General features: G+C 39.9%; 1 protein-coding gene across 1 annotated transcript in view; it reads left to right on the forward strand.

Moving 5' to 3' along the window:
- The window catches only part of GLI3 (GLI family zinc finger 3), a 365,028-nt gene that overhangs the window by 293,790 nt on the left and 44,378 nt on the right, over window positions 1–26,860 (forward strand). Inside the window, exon 9 of the mRNA XM_007941238.2 lies at window positions 5,082–5,222. Within this exon, the coding sequence (XP_007939429.1) occupies window positions 5,082–5,222 (141 nt within the window). The remainder of the gene's footprint in view (window positions 1–5,081; window positions 5,223–26,860) is intronic.

Below are 26,860 nucleotides of genomic sequence, written 5' to 3' on the forward strand. Positions count from 1 at the left end.
CATGTATTTGTTGGTCACTTGAATGCCCTCTTTGGTGAAGTATCTGTTCATATCCTTTACCCATTTTTAAATTGGATTATTTGTCTTTTTGTTGTTGAGAGGGAGTTTTCTATAAATTTTAGAGATTAGACCCTTGTGAGATATATTTTTGTCAAAAATTTTTCCCATTTTGTGGGTTCTGTTTTTACTCTTCTGGAGAAGCCCTTTGATGAGCATAAGTATTTGATTTTTAGGAGGTCCTAGTCATCTAGTTTCTTCTGCTATTTGTGTATTTTTAGTTATGTTTGACATTTCTTTATGCCATAAATTAGGGCACCTTGGTTTGCCTCTTTTTTTTCTTCTATGATCTTTATACTTTTAGGTTTTACACTTAGGTCTTTGATCCTTCTTGATTTAGTTTTTGTGTATGGTTTGAGGTGTGGGTCCTGTTTCGTTTTTCTGCAAAGTGATATCCAGTTTTGTTAGTACCATTTGTTAAAGAAACTACCTCTTCCTTATTTAACCCTTTGTCCAATATGAACTGTCCATAGGTGGATGGATTTATTTCTGGGTTCTCAATTCTGTACCATTGGTCTGGGTGTCTGTTGTTGTACCAGTACCCAGCTGTTTTGACTACCATTCTGTATAATAGGGTGTGAGGCCTCCTACTTTGTTCTTATTCTTCAGTAACTCTTAACTTATCCAGGTCTCTCTCCTTTCCATCTAAAGTTGGTGAATAGTTTTTAATCTTATTAAAGAATCTTGTTGGAATTTGGATTGGGCTTACATTATATCTATAGATCACTTTGGATAGTGTTACATTTTCACAATTGAAATCTTCCTATCTGTGAGCCTGGGGTGTTTTTTCCATTTATGTAGGTCTGTTGGTTTCTTATAGTTGTGTTTTATAGTTTTTCTTGATTAAATTTTTTTATGTTTCTAGTTAGATTTATTCCTAAGTATTTATCCTTTGGGGAGCTTTTGCAAATGGTATTGCTTTGAAGATTTCCTTTTGGGAGTTTTCTTTGTTAGTATGCAAGAATCCAACTAATTTTTGAATATTGATCTTGTACCTTGCCATTTTTCTAAATATTTCTGTTCTTTTCAGTAGCTTTCTTGTAGAGTCTCTGAAATTTTCTATATAGAGTCATTTCATCTGTATATAGGTATAGTTTAATTCTTCCTTTTCAATTTGGATGCCTTTTATTTCCCTTTCTTACCTTATTTCTCTAGCTAGGATTTCCAGTATAATATTGAATAAAAGTGAGGATAAAGGGCATCCTTGTCTGGGTCCTGTTCTCAGGGGGAATGCTTTCACACCATCTACCTAAACTAACACAAATGGAGATAGAAAATTTGAAAAGATTCATAACCAAAATAAGAAATTGAAGAGGTCATAAAATAACTCCCAACAAAAGAAAAGCCCTGGCTCAGAGCGCTTCATTAGAGAATTCTACCAAACATTCAGAAAAGAGTTGATAGCCAGTCCTACTCAAATTGTTCCAAACATAGAAAAGGAAAGAATAATCTCAAATGAATTCTATGAAACTAGCATAACCCTGATAACAAAGCCAGGCAAAGATACTGCTAAAAAAGAAAATTGTAGACTAATATCCCTCATGAATATGGATGAAAAAATTTTCAATAGAATGAACAACATATATAAAAAAAAATACCTCCTGACCAAATATAATTCATATCAGATATGCAAGAATGATTCAACTTTAGGAAAACAATCAACATAATCTGCCAGGTAAATAAAGGAAAAGAAACATTTGATCATCTCAATCAATGCAAAAAAGGCATTTGATAAAATCCAACACCTATTCCTGATTTAAAAAAAAAAAAAAACTGAGCAGAATAGGAATAGAAAGGAAATCACTCATCACAGTAAAGGGCATATATACAAAACCAACTACCAAAATTATTACCAAAGAGCTTCTTTTCCTGCTGGTTTTCTGTTTGTTTGAGTTGTAGGGTTAAGCTACTGATTTTGGTCCTTCTATTTTAATGTGTGCATTTATTGCTATAAATTGTCCTCTGAACACTGCTTTAGCTGTGTCTCAGAGGTTTTGTTATGTTGTGTTTTCATTCTCATTTGATTCTGGGGATTTTTTGTTTCATTTCTAATTTCTTCTGTTGTCCAGTAGTTTTTAAGCAAGGTGTTAGTCAGTTTTCACGTATTTGATTTTTTTCCTCTTGTTCTTCCTATTACTGATTTCTAGTTTTATAGTGTTGTGGTCAGTGAAGATGCTTTGAAATATTTTGATGTTTTTGAATTTATTGAGGCTTGCTTTGTGGCCAAAAATATGATCTGTTCTAGAAAATGATTCATGTGTGCTGAAGAAGAATGTGCATTGTTTTATAGTTGGATGGAGTATTCTGTATATGTCTATGAAGATATGTTGGTTGATTGTTGTGGTGTAGTAAATTACTTAGTGTGGCTTTTCTACCCATAAGTCTTTGTAAACTCCAAGGTGGGATTTTCTATGAGCAACTGAGGAGCTCCTGATTGCTGAAGGTGTCCACCTGGAATATTTCTGTTGGGAGTGGCACAAAACAATGTTCTGGGAGGTGCCCTCTCTCTCTCAGGTGCTTAGAGTTCTGATGCTATAATTGGCCTCCTAGAGACAGAACTCTCTCTGACTGCTGGTTGAGGAAGACGTGCTGCTGAAAGAGACACGCGCCCCTGAAAGAGACATGTGCTGCTGGGAAAGAGATGCAAGAGACCTGCATTGCTGAATGAGACACCGAGGGGCCAGCACTGCTGGGAAAGAGACTGTGAGAGACTGTTGGCTGAGGGACGGTGGGCTGGGGGAGAGACTGAGCATTCTTCCTGAACTTGAGTTGTAGCCTGGTGCTTCCCTAATAAACCCTGTAATCTGAGTTCTGTGTGGCCACTGCAGCAAATTATTGGACCCAGGAGAGAAGTGGTGGGTGCTTTGGGAGGAACGGTTGGAGAAAGGGCTGGAGGGAGGGAGCATGTCTGGCCTTGCAGTAATAGGCCTTGGGTTACTGCTGGTAATCCTGTCTTCCCCTTGTAGGGTTAGAGGAGGTTAGAACATGTGGCCTCCTTCTTGTCCTTTTTGCAATTGTGTTATTGAGATCTTCTGTATCTTTGCTGAGTTTCTTTCTGCCTGTGGTTGAAAGTGGTATGTTAAATAAAGTCTGCTACCAGTATTATAGAACTGTCCATTTCTTTTTCATTTTTGTTAGAGTTTGTTTTAGGTAATTTGGAGTTCTGTCATTGGGGGAGGAGCTCTGGTGGTGTAGTGCCTAAGGCATTTGACAGCTAACAGAAGGCTGGCAGTTCAAACCCACCAGCCACTCCTTGGAAGGAAGGTTGGGCAGTCTACTTCCAAAGTGATACCACCGTGGAAGGAAGACCCCACCCAAGGGAGGGGTCTCTATGAGTTGAATCTGACTCGATGGCAGTGAGTTTGGTTTTGGTTTTGGTTTTGGTCATTGGGGGTGTAAATATTTATTATGGTTGTATTGTCTTAGTGCATTGATCTCTTAATCATTCTATAGTGCCCTTCCTTATGATGCAGTTTGATTTAAAGTTTATTTTACCAGACATTAGTAGGGCCACTTCTGCTCTTTTCTCTTTACTGTTTGCTTGATAAATTTTTTTCTTTTAGTTTTTAACCTGTCTTTGTTGTTTTGATATATCTAGGTGGGTGGGGTGGGTTGCTACAGTGGTTGGTACTCTGGCAGTGCTGGAGCTCTCACTTCTTGTCTTTGAGTGGGCAGGGCAGTAGTTAGTAGTATGAAAATGAGTCTGTTCCCCAGTTGTGTGGGGCAGCTGAGGATGGGCTGGGTGGGCATGGGTTGCCATCTGTCATTGATCCAGTGACATTGGAACAGATGATGGAACTTGTCAAATGAGTGAGGCAGTGGGTGTGGTAGGTGTGTGTGGGAGTGGGTGTGTGCTCTCTACTTGCTGAGTGGGCATGGCAGTAGGGGCCAGAGCACTGTCACACTGCTGTGAGAAACTGGTGGGGGGGAAGGGCTGGGTCTCAGCAGTAGCCCCCAAGCTGTTTGGAGGGTGGGTTGCTGGGCTGGGGGATGAGGTCACTGGACCATACCCATGTATCTTGGAGGTGTGGGTTGATGTGTGGGGACATGGTGATGGGGGCACCAGTGCTACTGCCACTTGGCAGCTGGGCCAGGGGGGAGGATGAAGGATGGGGCTTGGTGGTGGAGGAGAAAGGGGGTGGGCTCAAATAATAGTCATTGGCAATCAGGGATGTGGGGATAGGTGGGTAGGGGAGGTTTATGCCTCTAGTCACCTGCATTATGGAAGAAACATGCTTCTCTGATCATCAGGCAAGGTTGTCTGGACACTTTCCTTTGGCTGAAGTCAGCAACTTTGGGACATGGCCCCACTGAAGTGCAAGAAGGGGTGTACACTGCCTTTGGTCCGATCAGGTGGACAATCTATTGCTTCATGTGTCGCACCCACCCTAGTGGTCGTGGACCACAGCTCTTGAGTAACCCTATCTCTGGATCCTAGCTTCTCCCTACTCTGTGGAAACCAGGATCCCTTTCTTCCTGAGCTTTGCTTCCTTGTGTGTGTGTCTCCTCAGCTTCTCTGTTTGTCACTGGGGATGCTATGAAGCTGCCTACCAGCATTCCTTGTCTGGAAATGCTACTGGCTTTTCTCAAGATGTCCAAACTGAGCTGGGACAACTGTCAGAGTTTCTTTGCTCCATGTCCCTTCTTGTTCACTGTGTTCATTCAGTTTCTCCTTGTAGTCATGTTTGATTCAATTCATTGTCTTTCCTTTTCATGTTTAGGATTTCAGGATTGTCATCTTCATCTATTTCACTTGGTTTTTTGAATCTTTGCTGTAGAGGGATAACATGGTGTGTTTGACTAAGTCACTATCTTGGCTCCCCTACTCCCTTGTCTTTCAATGGCTAGAACTGGGGACTGTTTTATTTTTACTGATCAATTGCACTGGGAAGAAGACCAAGTTATATCAGGTTTTTGCTTACTCCTCTAGCCTTTGCTACCGATAGTTATCACCTTTCCTCCCTTGTGTCTGAATTTTTTTTTTCTTTCCTTTTCTCCTCTTTCCTTGACCTCCTGCCTCTTAGGAACAGCCAGAAGGAACAACCCTAGTAAAGGAGGAAGGGGACAAAGATGAAAGCAAGCAGGAGCCCGAAGTGATCTATGAAACAAACTGCCACTGGGAAGGCTGCACCCGGGAGTTTGACACCCAGGAGCAGCTCGTGCACGTAAGTGTTCAGAGTCTGTGCTACAACTCTGATCTTTTCCAGGGAGGTCAGCTTCCCTGACCCTGTGCTGAGTCAAGTTTCTTCGCCAGCAGTGTTGCAAACTGGAGAGAACTTTATGACTTTCTGTGAATAAAGAAAACTCTGAGCCACAGTGCTTGACCTGTTCAGTCAGCTAAAGCTTAGTGTAAAATTCAATAAACTCTTCAATAGAGAGTGTAATGACTCTGATCCTGTAAGCCTGAAAACACTATTTTGAGTTAGTGACTTTGATGGTTATTGAGTAATAGTAAGCTGGACATGAATTATTATTAACCTTTTAACCAAGTTTGATTCCCCCTTCCAAGGCCCAGTAGTAATAGAAAAAAAGTGTAGACGTGGGGAATTCCTCTTTTCATTCTGCTTTCCTGTCCCAAACCCTCAAAGCCTAAGAAGTCACCCATTAATTTATGCAGCAATTAGTACTCTCTGTGATGAAAGGTAAGATGTTTGGCGTAAACCATTAAGCACAATTTCTTGACTTGAGACCACCTGTTGTGAGGTTCATTTCTTTATGGAAAAAGTTATATGCATTTTTAGGTGTGGTTAATGATGTGTTTTTGAAAACGGCAGAAGGGTCAGATTGAGAATCACACTTTCCCTTATCATACTAGGTTTGGAAATCTTTAATTCATTCACATGTGTATTTTCCAAATAACACATCACTGTAATTGAAGGTGCAGCATGCCTCTGCACCTAATCAGCATTACACCCTTCACCAGTGTTTCCTGGCATTTGGCCCTTCCTCATGGCTTGTGGAATCTCTATCCCTGGCAAACGGGACTAGGAGCAAGTGAGAGGGAAGGACATTTAAATAATCGGGAATAAAAAGATAACAGAATTCGTTCAGCCTCTGTGCAAAAGTACAAGATCCTATTAATGCATTAAGGTTGGCTCACTAAAAGTATAGCAGTTTTAGAAGCTTTTAATACGACAGTGAATCTGACAGCAGGGTCCGCTGTGATCTACCTCTCTCTCTGTCTTCCTTTTTCTCAGACGCACAGACATAAACACGTGCACACTCATGATCCATTTTCTTTTCCTTTATAGTAACTTTTATTCTTAAATGGTTCATATTTCTTGTTAACCTGCTTCCTTTCAGATAAACTACTGTACTTACCTCATACATCCCATGTGTTTCTTAGAAGTCATGAATTTTTTTTTTAAATACACTTAATTTTTTAGAACAGTTTCAGGTTTACAGAAAAATTGCTTGGAAGGTACAGAGAGTTCTCATATGTCCCCTTTACCCCCGCACACAGTTTCTCCTTTTATTAACATCTGGCATTTCTGAGGCATATTTGTTCCAATTGATGAACCAATACTGATGCATTATTATTAACCAATAATACAGTCCTATGGGTTTTGACAAATGCATATGCCCACCATTACAATGTCATACAGAATCGTTTCATTGCCCTAAAAATGCTCTATGTCTCACTCATTCTTCCTTCCCTTTCCTGACTTCCTTCCCCCTGGCAACCACAAGCATGAGCTTTTTGAAGTGTATCTTCTGCAACTTGGCCCATCCTATGTAATATATTCCACACAGGGCAGTTATGGTATAGTGTTAAATATACTGTTTGCCAGGTTTTGAAATTCATTAAATACAGAATGTTTTGAGGATTTAACATGACATTAGCAAGGTTTTTTCCTCCTCTATTTCTTTTAAAATCATGCCTCCTTATAATTGTATAGAAAGAATTATAGATTTCTCTACATAACAAGAAACAAGAAAGGCAAATGTTTTTAATTAAGGTATATTTCCAGATTTTTCCATGAACTTAATTTGATTCTTTCTCTTTAATTTGATTCGAGTGTTAGTTTTAAGCCAAGCCTGACTTAATGGTCCTTTATTCTTGCTGACTTTTAATGGAAACCACAAAGACATTGTAATAATAGGGGGGACATTTTGGAATTTCTGTTTTTATATGGGGAAATGCTCCCAAAGAGTGTGCTGTGAATATCCTTAGTGATATAATGAGTGAGCAGGATAAATAAGGAGATTTATTTGTAAAAATCTGCCACCAGAAAAAGGATGTTGGCTGGCTGCTTGCTTTTAAAAGTGTCGTTCTGATAAATGATTCAAGCTCATGATGATTCCTTTTTGAGTAATTGTAAGCTGAACATGAGTTGTATCCGGTGGAGATAATTTTCAGTGGATAAGTCATTGTAGTTTTCAGGGAGTGTTGTGATTAGGTTTGGCCATTATCAAGTGTGGAGGAACGAAATAGGAGCTTCTTCTCAATCACATTGGAAATGAATTATGTTCCTGATTACCTGATTAGAAGGCAGGTTTGAGGTAATAATTTTTTTTTTTTGAGGTGTGGTAACTTAACCCTTTCACTGCTTAAGTAATATGGAAGCTTGTAAAAGATAGTGAATATTGCAGATATTTGTCTCAGTGACAAAAAGATTTTAGGTAGTAATGATCTTGTAATAGAGATGCTTAATTTTAAGGTAAAGCTGCTTAAACTAAATGACCTAAATATCAAAACTATCTTTAAGAAACTGTAAATCCACAGATATACACAGTAAAATTTTTAAAATTTAAAATCAGCTAGAAGAAATTCATATCAGAATTCTGAGGAAATCTGGTATATTACCTTTATGGTATTAATTTTAATCTGAGATAAATTATATGAGTAAGTAAGCTTAAATCAGTGAATTAAAAATTATAATAACTTGCACCAAAAAAAAAAAAAAAAAAAAAAAAATACTCACTGCCATTGAGTCAATTCTGACTCATAGTGACCCCATTGGGTTTCCAATGCAGTAAATCTTTATGGAAGTATATTGCCCCATCATCCTTCCATGGAGCAGCTGGTGGGTTTGAACCACTAAGCTTCTGGTTAGCAGTCAGATGCCTTAGGCACTGCACCACCAGAGCTCCAGAAATAAATTATACGAGTAAGTAAACTTTAATTAAGTGAACTGAAAATTATAGTAACTTGTACCAGCATAGGTAAGTAATCTAATTTACTTTGGAGCCCTGGTGGTGCAGTGGATAAGTGTTTGGCTGCTAACCGAAAGGTTGGCAGTTAAAGTCCACCAGCTGCTCTGAAGGAGAAAGAAATGCCAGTCTGCTTCTTTAAAGACTACAGCCTTGGAAGCATTATGGGGCCAATCTATTCTGCCCTACAAGGATGCTGTGAGTCAGAATGGACTGGATGATAATGGACTTTTTATTTTCCACCTTTTTACTCTGTATCTGAAGTATGGGAATTCCAAACTCATGCATTTAAATTGATTTAACTTTGCCTGACATACAAGTACCTTCATGCTCGTGGATGTATCCAGTAGCATTACTAGTGGCCTGGTAAAGAATCCATGCTTTATTTTTTTGTCACTTGAAGGAATAACTACTTGCACATCCACCAAATTAGTTTGATGGCAATAGGGAAAAAAAATATTAGTTGCAAAACCAGGGTTTTAGGAACAGAGGGGAGCACTGACTTGTTTCAGTTCCTGGGCCTCCCTTAGGAGAGAGGACATTTTATGAATTAGTTGAATTTTCATGCTATATACAACCAAGAGGCAAGGCGTTAAACCATGCTGATACTCGGCCTTATTTATAGCCATGACCCATTCTCTTTCCCCCTCTTACAGTTAATAGAAAGATTCATGATTCTTCATGGTTGTCTATCTAGTGTCTGACAGTCCCGACTGCCTGCTAAAGCAAGTCACTATCTATAATTGATATCCTTCCGTGGAATAGGGTGCTGGCTGCAACTGAAGGGCTTTGCTGAAAGCTCTTAAATCCTGACAAGTTCTCCCCTTGTTCTGGTTCAGTCGCTGAGCTGCACGGTTGGAATTCCAGAGTTATTTGAACTTGGTGCAAAAGGGAGACATGTGTTTCATATTAGCAAATCACAAAGTTGAAGAGGAGAATTAGGAACTTGGCTGAATTTGCCCACCAGGTAGTCTCATTTCCAGCGTAATGCACACCATGTACTCTTGAAAAGATTACCTTGTCCCATTACTGTCTGAACAGATGGACTAAATATTGCCTTTTCCTTCTCTTCTCCTTTATTTCAAGCCTCTGTCCTTCTTCCAGTTGTACGTTTATTCAAGGTTTTCTGTCTTTATCACTGGGTTATTTAATGAATTTCTCTTTGCAGCAGGATAGTTAAAACTGGACTTAGTTATTCTCTAGGTAGTATTAAATTTGTCATAAATTTACTTCTGTGCCCAGAAGCTAAGAAGATAAATACATATTTTTGTTAACTAGTGTGTTTTTGTGCTTTGTCATGTCAGTTAAAATAGAAGGGAACAGGAGAGTAAGGGGATAATACATATAGTACAAGAATTAAAGCCCATTTGTTGACTGGATTTATTATTGATTGGCCAAGATGTATGTATTTTCTTTTTCCTTTGACATCTCAAAGATGCATGATCTAACATCTCAAAATAAGTTGAAAGGTCTATGTTTTCCCTCAAGTCTTAATGAATTAGACCCTTTTTTGTTGTATGTTTTATTCCAAAGAGAATCATAAATTCAAATTCGTTTCTCAAGAGTTTTTTTTTTTTTTTTTTTTTCTTTTGATGGGGAGTGAGAGTTAGCTTTTGTTACTATGCAACACAACTCAATTTCTGTCTAGTAGCCTGGTTTTCCCACATGAAAGGGATTCTCCCAACCCCTTCTGTACTTGTGTTCCTGCCCACATTTTATTTTGTACTAGAAATAAGTTCCATCTTGACTCTCTTCTGATGGAGACATCTGAAATACCTACACTATGCAACACAAGTTAGTCTCAGGTTCTCTGTGAACTGCACACTTCATTTCAAAATAATAGCGTATATACCACCTACGTTTTGAGAGGCTGTTTTCAAAAAGAGGAAAAGAAATATATGCAAAGAGTGAGCTTTCTGTTCTTCCTGTGTGTTTCAGTGTACAGTCACCACTGTTGAGTGGCTTGTTGTGCTTCCAAAACTTCTCTACTGGGATGCAAAATAATAAAAAATAGTATAATTGCCAGATATAATTGGCACCTGGTTGCTGTATCGCTGCCAACTCCTTACCCTCAATTGCACCAATCCAGCCACGGGCTGTTTAAGAAATAACACATAGAATATTCTTTGCAAAGGCCTTTAAAATTCAGACTGGTTTTTAAACAGTTTTCTTGCTCACCCCATCCCTAGCAGAATATCCCTGTAGAGGGGCCTTGACAATTTTATTGTAGGGGATATAGTATCTTCTACAACTGGGGCTGAACAGGGCACATATAGCCTGTGAGGTATGGTTATATTAGCACCCAGATGCAACTGGGTGGCATTTAAGTCCTTATAATCCTGCATTTATACCCTTAAGCATGTCAAAAATTTGTGTTTTCGTACAGTGATTAACCACCTTCTTGCCTTTGAAACGCTTTCAGGTGCTGCAAATTTTGATCTCACAATAACGGTGAAGTTTCTTTTATCAGAAAAATACAGTTATAATCACCTTTGCTGCCATTTGAAAACAAATTCTATACATCAGCAGCTTGAAAATGAAGGGCTTTCTTTTTTGATATCATAGAGATTTAGATATAAAGAAAGCACATCTAATTGGTGAAGAATTGATGTGTATCCATAGGAACACAAGGAAGAGTTAGAATATGCAGACATTATTTTCATATTAATACTATGATCCTACATTTGCATTTTAAATGTTTCCCATCTAATTTTGATCCCTTTACTAAAGTTGCATGGTATATTCTTACCTAAGAGAAAATTGTAAGATGTGATGGGATCTCAGATATGAGGCAAAAATTAGGTTTGTGGGCACATAAAACTGAAAACGAACGAGTGGAGATTCTGATCTTATTTCCCCTACATGGAGTTGCTGGTTAATTTAGTTACTCTAATTATTTGGAAATATTGCATGTAAAATGGAGACGAAGAACTACAAACTTCAAAGCTATCCTCTGACGGTTTTGCCAGAGGGGTCACATTCTTTTTAGACTTGCCAACTAAATTACACCTAAAGAAATTGTTCCCATAAAGAGAGACTCAGTAGATTAGACACAGAGTGTGCGGCCTGTATGGCTGTGTGGTCCAACGGTTAGTGCCCCCAGGAGCAGCCAGGATTCTGAGTGGCAGCCCCATCTCAGACCTGACTCTTGCAATGACCTCCTCGGAGCCATTTGACCCTTCCGAACGTTATTTTCTCACTTATCATACTTTGAAACAGCCGTGAAAATAAATGCTGTCTCCAGTGTCCAAGGCCAAACAGATATCCCATGCGGTTGGCCTGGTAGGCCTAATGAGAAACAGAGGAAGGTCCAAAGGAGGTTAGTCTGCCATTCTTTGTTTTGCATATTTGCATTTTTCAGGGTTGAGTGGGGGAGGGAGGGAAATGGCCTGTTGGTTATGGTGGCTTCTGTATGTTAGCTCTGAGAACTATTTCTGTTAATTATTGTTAAATTAGGAAGTACTCTTAGCTGAAGCCAAGAGACCTGTTTCTTTCTCAGTGTGAGTCTGTCTAGCTGATGGGCCTTGGCCAAGATGTCTTACCTCCTTGGATTTTGGTTTTATTGAAAGTAAATGAAGGGTTTGAATTGGGTAGTCCTTAGATAGGGATGGCAAACAGGTTTCACCATTGACAGCTGCCTAGAGTGCTGTACTGAGCTCACCCTCCCCTTTCTGCCTCAGGGAGGGGGCGATAGGCTGGGGATTGGGGGTGTGATGATTGTCCAGGTGCAATTTAGGAGGAGATCTATATATTCCATCTCCTTCCTTGGGTCTTCTCCAACCGTGCAGTTCAGATGCCATCAAGAATATTTGTTTTGTTTTTCACCCACTGCCATTGAGTCTGTTCTGATTCATAGCGAGCCCTATAGGATTTCCAAAGCTATAAATCTTTATAGAAGTAGACTTTCTCACCTTTCTCCTGCAGAGAGGCTGGTGGGTTTGAACCACTGACCTTTTGGTTAGCAGCCCAGTGCTATTAGGAGGTGGTAATTCTGGAGGCCCTGAGTGATGTAAACAGTTAAGCATTCAACTGAAAGATAGGCAGTTTTAACCCATTCCAGAGATGCCTGTCTAGCTGATGGGACTCGGCCAAGACATTCTGACAGTCTGCTTCTGAAAAGTCATAACCTTAAAAACTCTATGGAGCATCTGTACTCTGCAAAGCTGAGGTCTCCATGAGTTAATCAACTGGACAGCCACTAAAAGCAACAACATTAATTATTAGAATTATTATTAATTTATTCAAATATTTAATGTTATTGCTTTTAGTGGCTGTCCAGTTGATTGACTCAGGGAGACCTCAAGTTTGAATGATTATTAATTTATTGGGAGCTCTGGTGGTGTAGTGTCTAACCTACCAGGTGTTTCTCGGAAGGAAGATTGAGCAATCTACTTCTGTAGAGATACCACTTTGGAAACCCAAGAAGGGGTTGCTGTGAGTTGAGTCGAATCGACAGCAATGAGTTTGGTTTTTTGGTTTGATTAATTTATTAATCTTTCTACTTTATTAATGTGCCTGAGCCATTGAATGAAAAATGACAAGTCATTATTTTGAGTAAGAAATAACTGGTGCAGAGAATACAGTAGTTATGTTCTTCAGTTTGCTTAGCTATAAATCCCACAGCCATCTGGTCAATTCTGACTCATAGCAACCCTGTAGAACAGAGTAGAACTGCCCCATAGGGTTTCCAAGGCTGTAAATCTTTACAGAAGCACGTTGCCTCATCTTTTTCCTGTGCAGCAGCTAGTGGGTTCCAACCACCGACCTTTTGGTTAACAGCCAAATGCTTTAGCTACTATGCTAAAGTTAACAGTTAAACATTATATTTCTGAAATATTTCATCGAACTACTCCTCAGAGTAACTGGGTCTCCTGTTTGGAGAGAATTTTCTCATTATAAGCTTTTTGATTGGCTCTAAGTGATTCTTCATTGGCTTAAAAACTATTCACCAGCAGACACATGCAAAGCCCAGGCAGGTGCCAGCCAAGCCCTGGTGCAATCTGAGTACTGACCTTAAAACCTCCCAGACCCTCCAGAAGAGGTCATTCTAATTAGGAGGGAGGATGAGACATAGAGGTATAGTGAACAATTGCCATTAGCAGCAGCTATTCTGACTCAGGGTAACCTCTGTGTTACAGAATAAAACTGCTCCATAGGGTTTTTTTTGTCTGTAATCTCAATAGAAACAGATTCCTGAGATTTTTCTTATCTGAAACCACTGGGTGAGTTCAACCACCAACCTTTCAGTTACCAGCTGAGCATAAACCATTTGCACCATTCAGGGACCTACAGTGAACAAATAGGAAGCAAGAAACAATGAAGCCCTAATCGTCTGGTTGAGACTGTAGGGGCCTGGAGGACTGGGGGATGCATGAGGAATGTCACAAAACTCTTTCTGGGTGAAAGAAAATTATGCAGGGCAATTTTTGAAACTTTTTTTTTTTTTTTTTGGTGGGGGGTGGATGAGAAATAGCACTGAAAAAACTTTTACAGACTGCTATTATCCTGCAGCTGTATAATGTGGTGGTAAAGAGCTGTGTTTTAAAGCTGATAGATCTGGGTTCAAGACCTGGTTCTCCACCCTGAACACATCCCCACTCTGAGTCTTACTTTCTACTTCTGTGAAATGAGGATCATGATAGTATTAACCTCACAACGTGGTTGGGGAAATTAACTAAAAAAATTATACTCAATATGACGTTAGTGATTGACCTTATTAAAATGGAAAATGTAAAGGTGTTTTGAAGCTTCAGTATCCATGCATAGGAGTTCCTGGATGGCACAAACAGTTAAGCACTTGGCTGCTAACTGCAAGGTTGGCAGTTTGAATCTACATAGAAATGCGATCTATTCTGTAAAAGTCATAGCAAGTGAAAGCTCTATGGAACAGTTCTCCTCTGACACACATGGGGTTGACCTGAGTCAGTGTCCACCTGGGAGCAATTTATTTATGCCCATGCATTGTCACCTATAAAAACATGGCTCAGGTGGGTATTTAGTTGGGTATTCAGGCAGTGCTTGGGTTGGTGTGTCAAGATAAAATTGATACTTGCATGATGATGTAGCCTAGTTACTCAGTCTGTGAAACCCTAAGAGAGGACTAGAGAGGTCACTGGGTCCACTTTGATTCCAGGTCCCTCCTCTCGTGTTATATTGAGATTTAGTCTCAGCCTTTTAAAGTGTTTGCTATCTGGTGCTCTTTCCAAAGTTATTGCAGTGGGTGATTCTTTGTTGTAGACACTGCCTGGTGCATTGTCAAATGTTAAGCAGCATCTCTGGCCTCTGACTTACTATATACCAGTAACAGCCTCCCCTCCAATAGTGACAACCAGAAATGTTTCTAGACATTGTCAGATGTCCCCCAGGGAGCAGAATTGCCCCAGTTCAGAACCACTGCCTTCAGTCTTCCCTATTGCAGTGCAAGGAAAACAAACAAACTCAAGAAAAACAGGAACATATTTTTGATTGAAAAAAAAACTTTCTCCACCTAAGGCCTTTTCCTTGATGGAGAGATTCATTCCATCATTGATTATTTTTGTTTTTCTTATTGTTGTTAGTTTTTAATATTTAAAAAAAAAAAAAAAAGAAGCAGACTAGGAGGTCATGCCCAGGGACTTTTAGTGAACAATAACAGACGTTTGAGATTGTGGCAAGCAGGGTTCAAGATCAAGCCCCTACTTTGACATAAAACAGAGCTCCAGGAGCACAAAGCAGTTTTGTAAGGTAAGGGTTTTAGAGGCTTCATGAACAGTCATACTCTTCTGGGATTAAATACTGCCATGAATTATACACACACACACACACACACATATTTTTTTTCCCTAGAACAAATTAGTATTAGCAACAGAAGAGAATTGTAAGTAACATGTCCTCAAAAGACTATGTGTAGTTCAGGCCCTTAAAATTAGTGTCCCCCAGCTAATTACCAGTACAACTAACATTAGTCAGTGAACAGAAATGTGGAAAAAAGCATTGAATGGTGTGTTGTAGATGTATCTTTTGACTGCATCTATCAAAAATCATCTTTGTGACTTTGAGTAAGTCATTCAACTGCTTTGATCCTTAGTTTATCATCTGTAAAATGGAGATAATATCCATCCCACTTTACTCACAAAGTTTTGTAATTTGGTTTTGTTGATTATATGAATGAAAGTACTCTGTAAGTTGTAAAGCATTATTCATATGTAAGGCAGAATAGAATCCAGGGTGAAGTAACACTAATAAACTCATTTAATTAGAGAAAGGGGAGATTAAAGAGACTTTGTACCTGAATTAAAAAGTAACTATATCATTGATTTGGTTGTGTGATTGTTAGCTCTTAGCCAGGGCTCTGAACCAGTTCAGGCTGGTTCAGTCACAGCCAACGCAGCAAAATGGGACAGACCCAAATTTGTAAAATGGGGTGAAGCAGAATGATAACCAGAGTGGGAAAAATTTCAAGTTGAATAGGATGCTTGAAAGAGGCATATGAGCAACCTTTTAGGAGGCTGACGTGGACAATTGGATTATTGCCAGGACTGTGGAAAACAACACACATTCAGAGCAGCACAGTCAGCCATCATCTTTGAGTAGGGCAGCAGTGTTTCTGATTCTGCTGTTCAAGAGATTTGGTTGGTACGTAACACTATGTAAAACAAGCTCACTGCCCTTATTTTCTAAGAGGGCGATTAAGTTTCTAGTAAAACGTTGACCCATAGTTTTTCTATTCCAGTTATCATTCTGGTACACCCACATTTTACAAATTCATATTTGTTCTGGGTTTACTTCGTTGGCCGTGACTGAACTAAGCAGGGCCCGTTGGAAGCCCTGGCTCTTACCTATGTACTATTCACCCCAAGTTTAGTCTTATCCTCCCAGCTATCATTATTACCTGTTGGCCACTACACAAATTGCAGACAGTGTCTAGAACCCACTCCCATGGAGTCAGTTGTGACTAATAGCAACCTTGTAGGACAGAGTAGAACTGCCCCATGTGGTTGGTTTCCAAGGCTGTAAATCTTTAAGGAAACAGACTGCCATGGAGTGGCTCAAACTAAAAAAAAAACCAAACTCACTGCTGCTGAGTAAAATCCGACTCATAACAATCCCTCCTTGGGTTTCCGAAGCGGTTATCTCTATGGAAGTAGATTACCCAGTCTTCCTTCCAAGCAGTGAGTGGTAGGTTTGAATCGCCAGCCTTCTGGTTAGCAGTCACATGCCTTAGGCACTATGGTTCAAACTGTCAACATTTCGGTTAGCAGCCCATCACACCTAACCACTCTACCTCCAGGGCTCCATAGTATCTTAGAAGAACATAAAATCTTACATGTCAGACCTATGGAGTTGGGATCTGGGGCAGTGGGGAGAAATGACCTGACATACTTCTCTTCTGCCTATCCCTTTGTGGAAAGGGAATAGGCAGGACAGGCCATTATGAAGATACTGAGCAGACTGTTAGGAGTACTGTAGATATGCAGGTAAAAAAAAAAAACAAAAAAAAAAAACCTCACTGTCATTGAGTCTGATCTGACTCAGCAACCCCCTTGATTTCTGAGGCAGTATCACTATGGAAGTAGATTGCCCAATCTTTCTTCTGAGGAGTGGCTGGTGGGCTTGAACCACCGGTCTTCTGGTTAGCAGTCAAATGCCTTAGGCACTACGCCACCAGAGCTCCTAGATATGTAGGTACGCACTGCCATTGAGTCAGATCTGACTCATAGCAACCCCTCCTTGGGTTTCCAAGGTGGTAGCCCTATGGAAGTAGATTGCCCAACCTTCCTTCAGAGGAGTGGCTGATGGGTTTAAACTGCCAGTCTTCTGGTTAGCAGTGAAATGCCTTAGGCACTATTCTACCAGAGCTCCTAGATATGTAGGTAGAGTGGTGGAAAACCAAGGTAAGGTGAAGGTGCTGATGAAGGAATGAGAAGGCTTCTTGGAAACTGGATTTGAACGGGGTCATTAATAGACAGCAGGATTTAAGCAGTTAAAGACTAGTACAGGAGGGGATACAGTATGATTCAACGTGGAGAAGTGAGCAAGTAGTTAACTTATTGGATGCAGAATGTATCAGAGAATTTTACCTATATGATAGTGAGTAATTTAAGGAGCTCTGGTGGCATAGTGCCTAAGGCATTTGACTGCTAACCAGAAGGCTGGTAGTTCAAACTCACGAGCTACTCCATGGAAGAAAGATTGGGCAATCTACTTCCATAAAGACTTACTGCCTTGGAAACCCAAAGGGGGTCGCTATGAGTCAAAATCAACTCGATGGCAGTGAGTTTGGATTTTTTTTGGTTTTAGTGGCTAAAAGGCTGGGGTTTTGACATGTCTTTGGATTAAAAATATAATTACAAAATGATTAATTTTACGCTTTAGGGTTAAATTGTATATGGAAATGTGTCTGGTAATGTGTTTGGGAGGTAGAAGAGTCGTGGAAGATGAGATCAAAGAGCAGAGTAGCGCCACATCAAGGTGGTATGATTGCTAGACTGGGAGTTTGTCTTCTGTACCATACGGAGGAAGGAGAATTGAATTTGATAAGAGGAATGCCTTGAGCCAGCATGAGTTTTAGAAAGAATGGTCTGAGCTTTCTAAAGCTCCTGAAGCCATAGGTAAGATGTATTGGAGAAGAGTATGCGAAGTCAGGCAAGGCCAGAAGTGAGGCTCTGCAATGGAAATTATTTTTTTTTAAAGAAAAAGGTTGGGAGGCTATTTTGTAAAGTTTCACAATTAAGGTTTGGGCAGCTAATATGGATGTTCTAGATGGAGTTAAGAGAAGTCAAAAGTTCTTGGAGTTTCTGGCTAAGCACCTATTGTTGTGTGCTGTGGAGGCAATTCTGACTCATAACAACCCTCTAGAACAGAGTGGAACTGGCTTCTAGGGTTTTCAAGGCTGTAATCTTTATGAGAACAGACTGCCACATCTTTCTCCCTTGGAGCTGCTGGATGAGTGTGAACCATTGACCCTCCAGATAATAGCCAAGCTTAAACATTCCATCACCAGGGTAATGTTTAAAAATTATGTTGCAGGGAGCTGAGAGCACTGTCTGGGACACCCAGAAGAGCCCTTGTTCCTGGAGAACAGGTCTTTCTGGTTACTTTTCCTGGAGGTAGTAAAAGTTCTCACACCATTCTCTCCTGTATGATGTGGCAAGAGATGGCAGTTCCTACTGCAAGATAAAGTAGTCAAGCTGAAAATGAAACAGGGCCCTCACCGTATACCTCCTTGTGTTCAGCAGAGATAAACTTCACTGGAGCCTCGTGGCGGAGCCATTTGGCTTCTGGCAGCAGCTTTAATTGGTAAAATGCAGATTTCTTCTTCTTCTTCTTCCTTTTTTTTTTTTTGATCAAGAGGGGATTATTCTTGTTATCAGTCTGGAGCATCTTATTTCAAGATGAAAAGCCTTTGCGGAATTACACATGCCAACGTTTGTACAAAGCTTTTTAGCGATTGACAACTCAAAGAGAAAGTATGATTTATTAGCCTATAATGGCTAACCCTGAGCAATGGTTCAGGTCCCACTGATTTGTGAAATTGCTTAATGTGAACTCTCTTTTTGTGCCACTCGGGCTCCAGGTTACGCAAATAAACACAGAGTGTACATTACATGAAATGTTATAAGAAACGTTATGGGAGAGGAAAAACGAAAAGAGGAGGGGGGAAGGAGAGAAGTGGCTTCTAAAATCCATCTTGGTGGTGCCTTTTACAGTAGTTTGGCTGATAAGCTGGGAGAGGAAAGATTAATAATGAGGCTTGTCGCTATCAGTACCTGCTTGTCGATTCTCTGTAACAGGGCTGTCTGTTCAGCATGGAAATTATTGATTAAATAAAAATTGCTATTAGATTGTGATGTGATCCATAATCACGAACAATGGTGGACATTCCTCTTTTAGATCCTCAGCCATGCATCAAGTTGTTTCCTTTTTTTCTTTGCCGTAATTTATATTGTGCTGACACTTGGGCTCATTAGGTTTATCCTTTCTGCTCTGAGGCAGGAAGGCACAGGCAAGCGTGAGTGTGTATACCCAGCCAGAGGGAGGAGGAAAGGATAGTCCTGGTCTCAGGGTCCTGGCCTGCATGTCTGATGACCAGGAGATTTTTTATTATTACTACTTTTTTGGTGTGTAAAATACACATAACTTAAAATTAATCATTTTTAACCATTTGATGCACTTAATTATTTTTAGAGCCGTTTTAGGTTTATGACAATTGGACAGATAGTACAGAGTTTCCATATACGACCTGTCCCTTCTGCATGCTATTTATCTTATTATGAACTTCTTACATTAATATGATACATTTGTCAACGATTGATGAACCAATATTGATAAGTTATTAGTAACTTAAGTCTATAGTTTACTTCAAGGTTCAGTCTTTGGGTTGTACAAGTCTGTTGTCATGTTTCCACAATAGTTTCACTGCCCTTAAAATGCCCTGTGCCCCACCTACTCATTCCTTCTCCATCCCCCTGGATCCCTGGCAACCACTGATCTTTTTACTCTCCCTGTAGTTTTACCTAAGGAGCTCTGGTGGTTAGCATTCAGCTGCTAACCAAAAGGTTTAGAGATTTGAACCCAACCGCCACTCTGCAGGATAAAGATGAGGCAGTCTGCTTCTGTACGGATACACAACCTTGGAAGCCTTATGTGGCGGTTCTGTTCTGTCCTGGAGGGTCACTATGAGTCTGAAGTGACTCGATGGCAGTGGGCTTTTTTATAGTTCTGCCTTTTCCAGAATGTCAGTGTAGTTGGCATCATACAGTATGTAGTCTTCTCTTATTGTCTTCATTCACTTGGTAATATGCATTTAAAGTTCCTCTGAATCTTTTCATGGCTTGATAGCCCATTTCTTTTTATCATTGGATAATACTCCATTATATGAATGGAACACAGTTTGTTTAAACATTCACTTATTGAATGACATTTTGGTTGTTCCGATTTTTACCAATTACGGAAAAACCTCATAAACATTTGTGTGCAAGCTTTTATGTGGACATACATTTTGTCTCATTTGGGTAAATATCTAGGAGCTCGATGCTGAATTGAATAGTAAGTCCATTTTAGCTTTGTAAAACTGCCAGACTGTCTTCCAAAGGGACTGTACCATTTTGCATTCCTACCAACACTCAATAAGGGTTCTTATTTCTCCACATTCTTGCCAGCATTTGGTGGTGTCATTTTAACCATTTTAAGGTATATATTTGTGGCATTGAGTATATTCACAGTGTTGTGCAACCACTGCTTCTATCTAGTTCCAAAACATTTTCATCACTCTAAAAGAAGACCTTGTACTCAATGTACTCATTAAACTGTCTCTCCCCATCCCTCCCACCCCTAGCTCTTAAATAAAAAAAACCAAAAACTCTATAGCCATCAAGTCAATTCTGATTCATAACAACCCTATAGGAGGATTTCCAAGCTGTAATCTTCATGTGCATACCACATCTTTCTCTTGCAGAGCAGCTGGTGGGTTTGAAGTACTGACCTTTTGGTTAGCAGGCAAGTGCTTAACCATTGTGATACCGGGGCCTCTTCCCTCCAGCTCTAGGCAGCCACTAATCTGTTTTCTACTCTGTGAATTTGTCTATACTGGATATTTCATATGAAATCATATAATATATGGTCTTTCATGACTGGTGTTTTTTCACTCAGCATAATGTTTTCAGGGTTTATTATGTTGTAGCATGTATGAGAACCTCATTCTTTTTATGTCTGAATAATATTCCAGTTTTTGAATACATCATATTTTGCTTATCCATTCATAAACTTTGGGGTTGTGTCCACTTTTTGGCTATTGTGAATAGTGCTGTTATAAATATTTGTGTACAAATTTTTGTTTGAATACCAATTTTCAGTTCTTTGGGGTATATACCTTGAAGTAGAATTGGTAGGGCATATGGTGTTCTATATTTAACTTGTTGTGAGTCCACCAAGATTAGAGCAGATTTTATGATGTCTTGTATGGCCTCTGTCTTCTCAGGGGTCTTACCTCCAATCTGGCTAATCTTCTAGTAGTTGCAGTTCTGCCCTCACCAGCACCCCGCCCCTGTTGATGGGGCATCCTCCAAGACCATGGCTCAAGGTGCCTGCTTCTTTACACAGGGCCTTGTGGCGCCACATACAGTCATCACTGTACAAATCGCTCCATATACCCACAGTCACTGTGCTTCTTCCACACAGGACAGGGCTGTTTTGGACAACTGCATAGACATTGACAGTGTTAAGTCAGATGGGCTTAGAAAAATAAAACAATCAGACTGATAGGTTGACCAGATTTTATTTCTAAATGGTGATTCTGATGAATTGACATGTAGTTAATGCTCTGTTCAGTAGGAATAAACATAATTTTCCCATAGCAGCTGGTCTGTGGGTCCAGTTGGGTGTTAGTGTTGTGATCGCTTCTAATTGTTAACTCTTAAAAATTACATAATCCACTGTCCTTCTTTTGTTTTTGTTTTTTTAAACCAGCAACTACAATGATGTGTAGAAAGGTTAAGAGACTTACATGTTGTTGTTGTTATTTGCCGTCGAGTCAACCCCGACTCATAGCGACCCCTCCTTGGGTTTCCGAGGCAGTATCACTATGGAAGTAGGATTGCCCAACCTTCCTTCCGAGGAGTGGCTGGTGGGTTTGAACCGCCAGCCTTCTGGTTAGCAGTCAAGTGCCTTAGGCACTATGCTGGGAGGTATAGAATGCACACATTCACTAGCTAAGAAAGTCTGAAGGCCACATCTTCATCATATACCTCAAACAGCCATTTAAAGCAATATGATCTGTGTATCATATGAGTGTTCACTCATACACAGATTATATTGCTTTAAATGGCTGTTTGGGGTATATAATGAAGACTTGACCTTTAGACTTTCTTAGCTAGTGAATGTGTGCATTCTATACATCCCACCTGTTTTGATTCTCTAGTGCCGCTCTAACAGAAAACACCACATGTGGATGGCTTTAACAGGAATTTATTCTCTTACAGTCGGGGAGGCTAGAAGTCTGAGTTCAAAGTGCCAAGCTCTAGGGGCTAGGTGAAAGCCCCTCAATCTGGGGCTTCAGCTCTGCTTCTTTCTCTTGGCCCATTGGAGCTAGAGGTGTCTCTTCACCTGGGGAACTGCTGGCTGCTGAAGCTACAAGCCTAAGGTTGACAAATAAAATGGCACAGTTCCAAGATCAGCAGGCAACATGGCAGGCTGCTAAATGAAGTCTCAGCTACATGCAGGGTCCAAGCATGCCAAAAAGCTGTAGAGACCTTTCTCAAAACTTCTCATTATATACTGGAAACAGACCACATCCCTAAGACAGCTACTCAGCTGTTCCAGTAGATTCCACCATGGAGTTGATTACCAGTCTCATCATGAGACCCAGTGCCTAGTCACTCAAAACCAGGCCCAGCCAAGGTGACACATAACCTTAACTATCACACTACCCAAACACACACACACACACTCCTTTTCTCTCTCCATTTCAGTCCTTCAAGGTAAAGCTACCCATTTGTTTTTTAATTGATAGACTTGAATAACACAGTAGAAAGTACAGAGAACTCCCAAATACCACTTTCTCCCCTTGTACACTGTTTCTCCTTTATATCTTGCATTAATGTGGTGCATTTGTTATAATTGATGAATGATAATTGATGCATAATTATTAAGTAAAGTGTATAATTTACATTAGCGTTCACTCTTTATATTGTTCTGTGGGTTTTAAGAAATGCATAATGTCATGTATCTACCATTACAAGTATCCTACACAATAGTTTCATTGCCCTAAAAATGCTCTATGCTCCACCTGTTCATCTCTCTCTTCTCTAGATGATCTCTCAACTCTAACCATTATCTGTTTATTGTCTATATAGTTTTGCCTTTTCTAGAGTGTCATGTAGTTGGAATCATAGTATGTACCCTTTTTAAACAGGTTTTCCCCCATATATTTATTGCAGGTCACATACCATTGAACATAAACATAACTGTCCATCAAAAACTTCAGACCTTTGTATCAAAGCACAGGTGAAAATCAGATGCCCATCTAGAGCTGGGCATCTTGACCCAGGCTAAAATTGATGTACTTATCCAGAATATCCATTTGGATTTTGCTTTTGAGAGGATATATATTGTTGATAATATTAAACTTAAAGCTGAAAACAACACTTGGATAAGGCAGAACTTTTGGAACTAAATTCCAAAACCCTCAATCCCCATTCTGTCCTCAACCCTGCTGCAGTTTCAACTGTTACGCTCTCAAATGGAGAGGGCAGAGGTGGGACTACTCCAGGGGAGAGTGAAATAACTACCAAGTCAGCCCCAAATACCTTACAGAGATACAATATCAGCTCATAACAGCTCAAACTGGACATCCAAGAAGAGATGGGCCAGTTTAATCTCATGAGACTCTGGTACAGGAGGTTGTAAAAGAGAGATGTGTTTCACTCAAGAAAGTAGTTCTGACTGAGCAATCACAAAATATTCAAGAAAGAACCACCTACGAAAAATACAGGTCTAAATGGAATTCCTTGATAAGGTTAGATCTTAAATCATGTGTGCGAAAGATAGAAAAGAAAGTGCATCCTACAAACCAGAAAGAGAAGTGACACAGACTTAGAAGGCTAGGCTTGTGAAGTGCACTAGTGATGACAAAAGGGTCTGCTATGCCTGTGTTGGTTGGGAGCAAGATGATGGTCAGGGGAGGGGGAGACATCCCTTCGAACTAATGGCTTAAACATGACAGATGCCTGTGAAAAACCTCACAATTCCAGTTTTGCTCTTTTGTATTTGTTTGAATGAACTTTTATTCTTTCATTTGGTTGTCCATTTTGGACAAGGAACCGGGAATGCAGCAATGATTCCAACAGGGACCTGTCTTCCAAGTCTTTCCATCCAGAACAGGGTGCAGCAGGCAAACAAAGAAGAATGCCTTTGAAACAGAAAGGAAATTAAGATTGTTGATTAGTAAAGGTGGTTCAGAAGCCAGTTGAGTGGCAAAATCTCTCAAGAAGATGGGATTCTCCTAACTCAGAGGACTAAGTTTACTTACAAATGTAACTATGAACCAAATTTAGTAATTTTCAAGGAATACAACATCATAAGAGAAGTGCTGGAAAACTAAAGATGGTGAATGTCGTGTACTTTGAAATGGAGCAGGAGGAAGGCCAATTCTGGAAATTACAAATGGAGGATTTTGAGTCAATTCTCGGGAAAACCCTATTTTTCTTGTTCAAAACTTGTTCTCTAGTATAAGGTGAAGTAGTATCTCTAGGGCCTTCTCGGTTCACCACGTAAAACATCATGCTAGCCCAGGTTGCCATTTTCTTTGACAATATTAAACTTCTTGGTCAGGAAAATGCAATAAATATAATGTGTTGGGACTTAAGCAAACCATTTAATAAGCAGCTTTGGCTGAGACTGAGAAACATGGTTGTGTTAAATGGCAGTTAGGAGATGTATTTGGGTGGATGATAAGAGTGTGGCTTAATGGCTTCACATCAGCTAAGAGAGCTCCTTCTAGAAGCCTGCTTCTGGGGTTGGCATCCAGCCCTATTTTGCCTAATAATTTTTATTTGTGTATTTCCGGAATGAAGTCGTGGAGTGCAATTATCATCAAAGTTCTTTGTTTATGAGGGCTTTTCAAATGCAAGTAATGAGTGAACCAGGGTCATCAAAGATCCTGACAAACCAAAAAGCCTGAAATAGCTCCAAGGAAATTGGAAATTATGATAATAACCATGTTGTTGTTGTTGTTATGTGCCGTCGAGTCATACCTGACTCATAGCGACCCCTCCTTGGGTTTCCGAGGCAGTATCACTATGGAAGTAGGATTGCCCAACCTTCCTTCCGAGGAGTGGCTGGTGGGTTTGAACCGCCAGTCGTCTGGTTAGCAGGCAAGTGTCTTAGCCACTATGCTACCAGAGCTCCCATAATAATAATAACCATAGAGCCTTTAATTATCAGTAAGTTCGCTATTACTGTGTGCTGAGATTTGCCACCAAAACTAGCTAATGTGATCCTCAGCTGTAGAACAAGAACTACACTACAAGAATTGTGCTCAAACTATGTCTAAAAATATATGCTGAGCCTAACACTTCATATTCTAAAGATATACTCATTTATAGTCATTGGATCAGATAGAAACAGGCCCAGACATGCCTTCTTAAGAGTGGTCGATAGAACCAAGGAGGAGAAGATTTAGGGGCTGGAGATGGGCAGAGAGAGCTGGAAGGCATAATACCTGCCTTCACATATTTGAGAATAGGTTGGCTGTCTTGTGAACGATGGCTCTGATGTGTTTTGGATGTCCTCAATGTATGGATCATAGGCCCAAAGCATGGAAATGATAGGGAGTCAGATTTAGACTTACTATAAGGAAAATGGATTTAACAGTAAGAGCTGGTAAAAATACTGTCCCCAAGAAAGTGAGAGTTCCTGAGCTGGGCCATGAAGTATTTAAATTGGACACTACTGGGTTGGGGTATGATAGAGCTACTGTAGTGCATCAAATGGGTTGCTGGACCAGATGATCTCTCAGTCCCTCCCAAACCTGCAAGTTCTGATTTAATTTCATTTAATTTATTTTAATTTTAACTTGTTATTGTGATTTGGGTGAAAGTTTACAGAGCATATTGGTTTTCCATTCACAAGTTCATACACATTTTGTTTTGTGACATTGATTGCAATCTCCACAATGTAACAACACTCTTCCCACTGCCTCCCTATATAGAATGACAGTTTTTAAAGATAATATCTAGCTAAGATTGAATTCAGTGTTTACTTTTCATTGTAATTATTTTTATAGTCACTTTCTAGTTATGGAAAGTGATATTTTTATATCAGTAGTCACAGGTGGAGCTCAAGATTGTTGTTTTTATCTGCTGTAGAATCGGCTCCTGATTCATGGGGACCCCACGCACAATAAAACAGAACTGCCCAGTCCTGCACCATTCCCATGTTCAATTACAGATCGGACCACTGTGATCCCTTGCATTTTCATTGGCTGATTTTCAGAAGTAGATCACCAGGTCTTCCCTCTTAGTTGATTTTAGTCTGGAAACTCCACTGAAACCTATTCAGCATCATAGCAACCCACAAACTTCCACATGAGTTACATTGGCTGGTAAAGGAATCTGGAGTTCCCTCATAGAAGGCAAGAAGTCTACCACTGAACCACCAGTGCTTCACTCCATAGTGATTAGACAAGGTGTAATCTGAAAGGAAGATAGCAGAAGAATTGATGAATTTGAATTGTGATGTTGATGAAGAATATTGAATGTATTCTTATTCTACTAGAAAAATGTGTTCTTATTCTGCTAGGAAAATGAACATATCTGTCTTGGAGGAAGTACAGCCAGAATGCTTCTTAGAAGCAAAAATGACCAGACTTTGTCTCTCATACTTTGTGTTGTCAGAAGGAAATAGTCCCTGGAGAAGGATATCATGCTTGGTAAAGTAGAGAGCCAACAAAAAGGGGAAAGACCCTCAGTGAGTCAGATTGACGTAGTTGCTGCAATGGTGGGCCCAAGCACAGCAAAGATTGTGAGAATGGTGTAGAAGTGGGCAATATTTTGTTGTGTTGTGCAGTATAAATTTGTTTTGGTTCTAAGAAATAGGTCATTGTTTCAACTGTAGAATCAATGCTAAATTCAAGCCTTTGAGAAGTGGAAAAGTAATTTGAATCCCCTCCTCC

This window comes from Orycteropus afer, unplaced genomic scaffold (assembly GCF_000298275.1).
Source record: "Orycteropus afer afer isolate SDZICR_OR568_19922 unplaced genomic scaffold, OryAfe1.0 scaffold00077, whole genome shotgun sequence".
NCBI lineage: Eukaryota > Metazoa > Chordata > Mammalia > Tubulidentata > Orycteropodidae > Orycteropus > Orycteropus afer.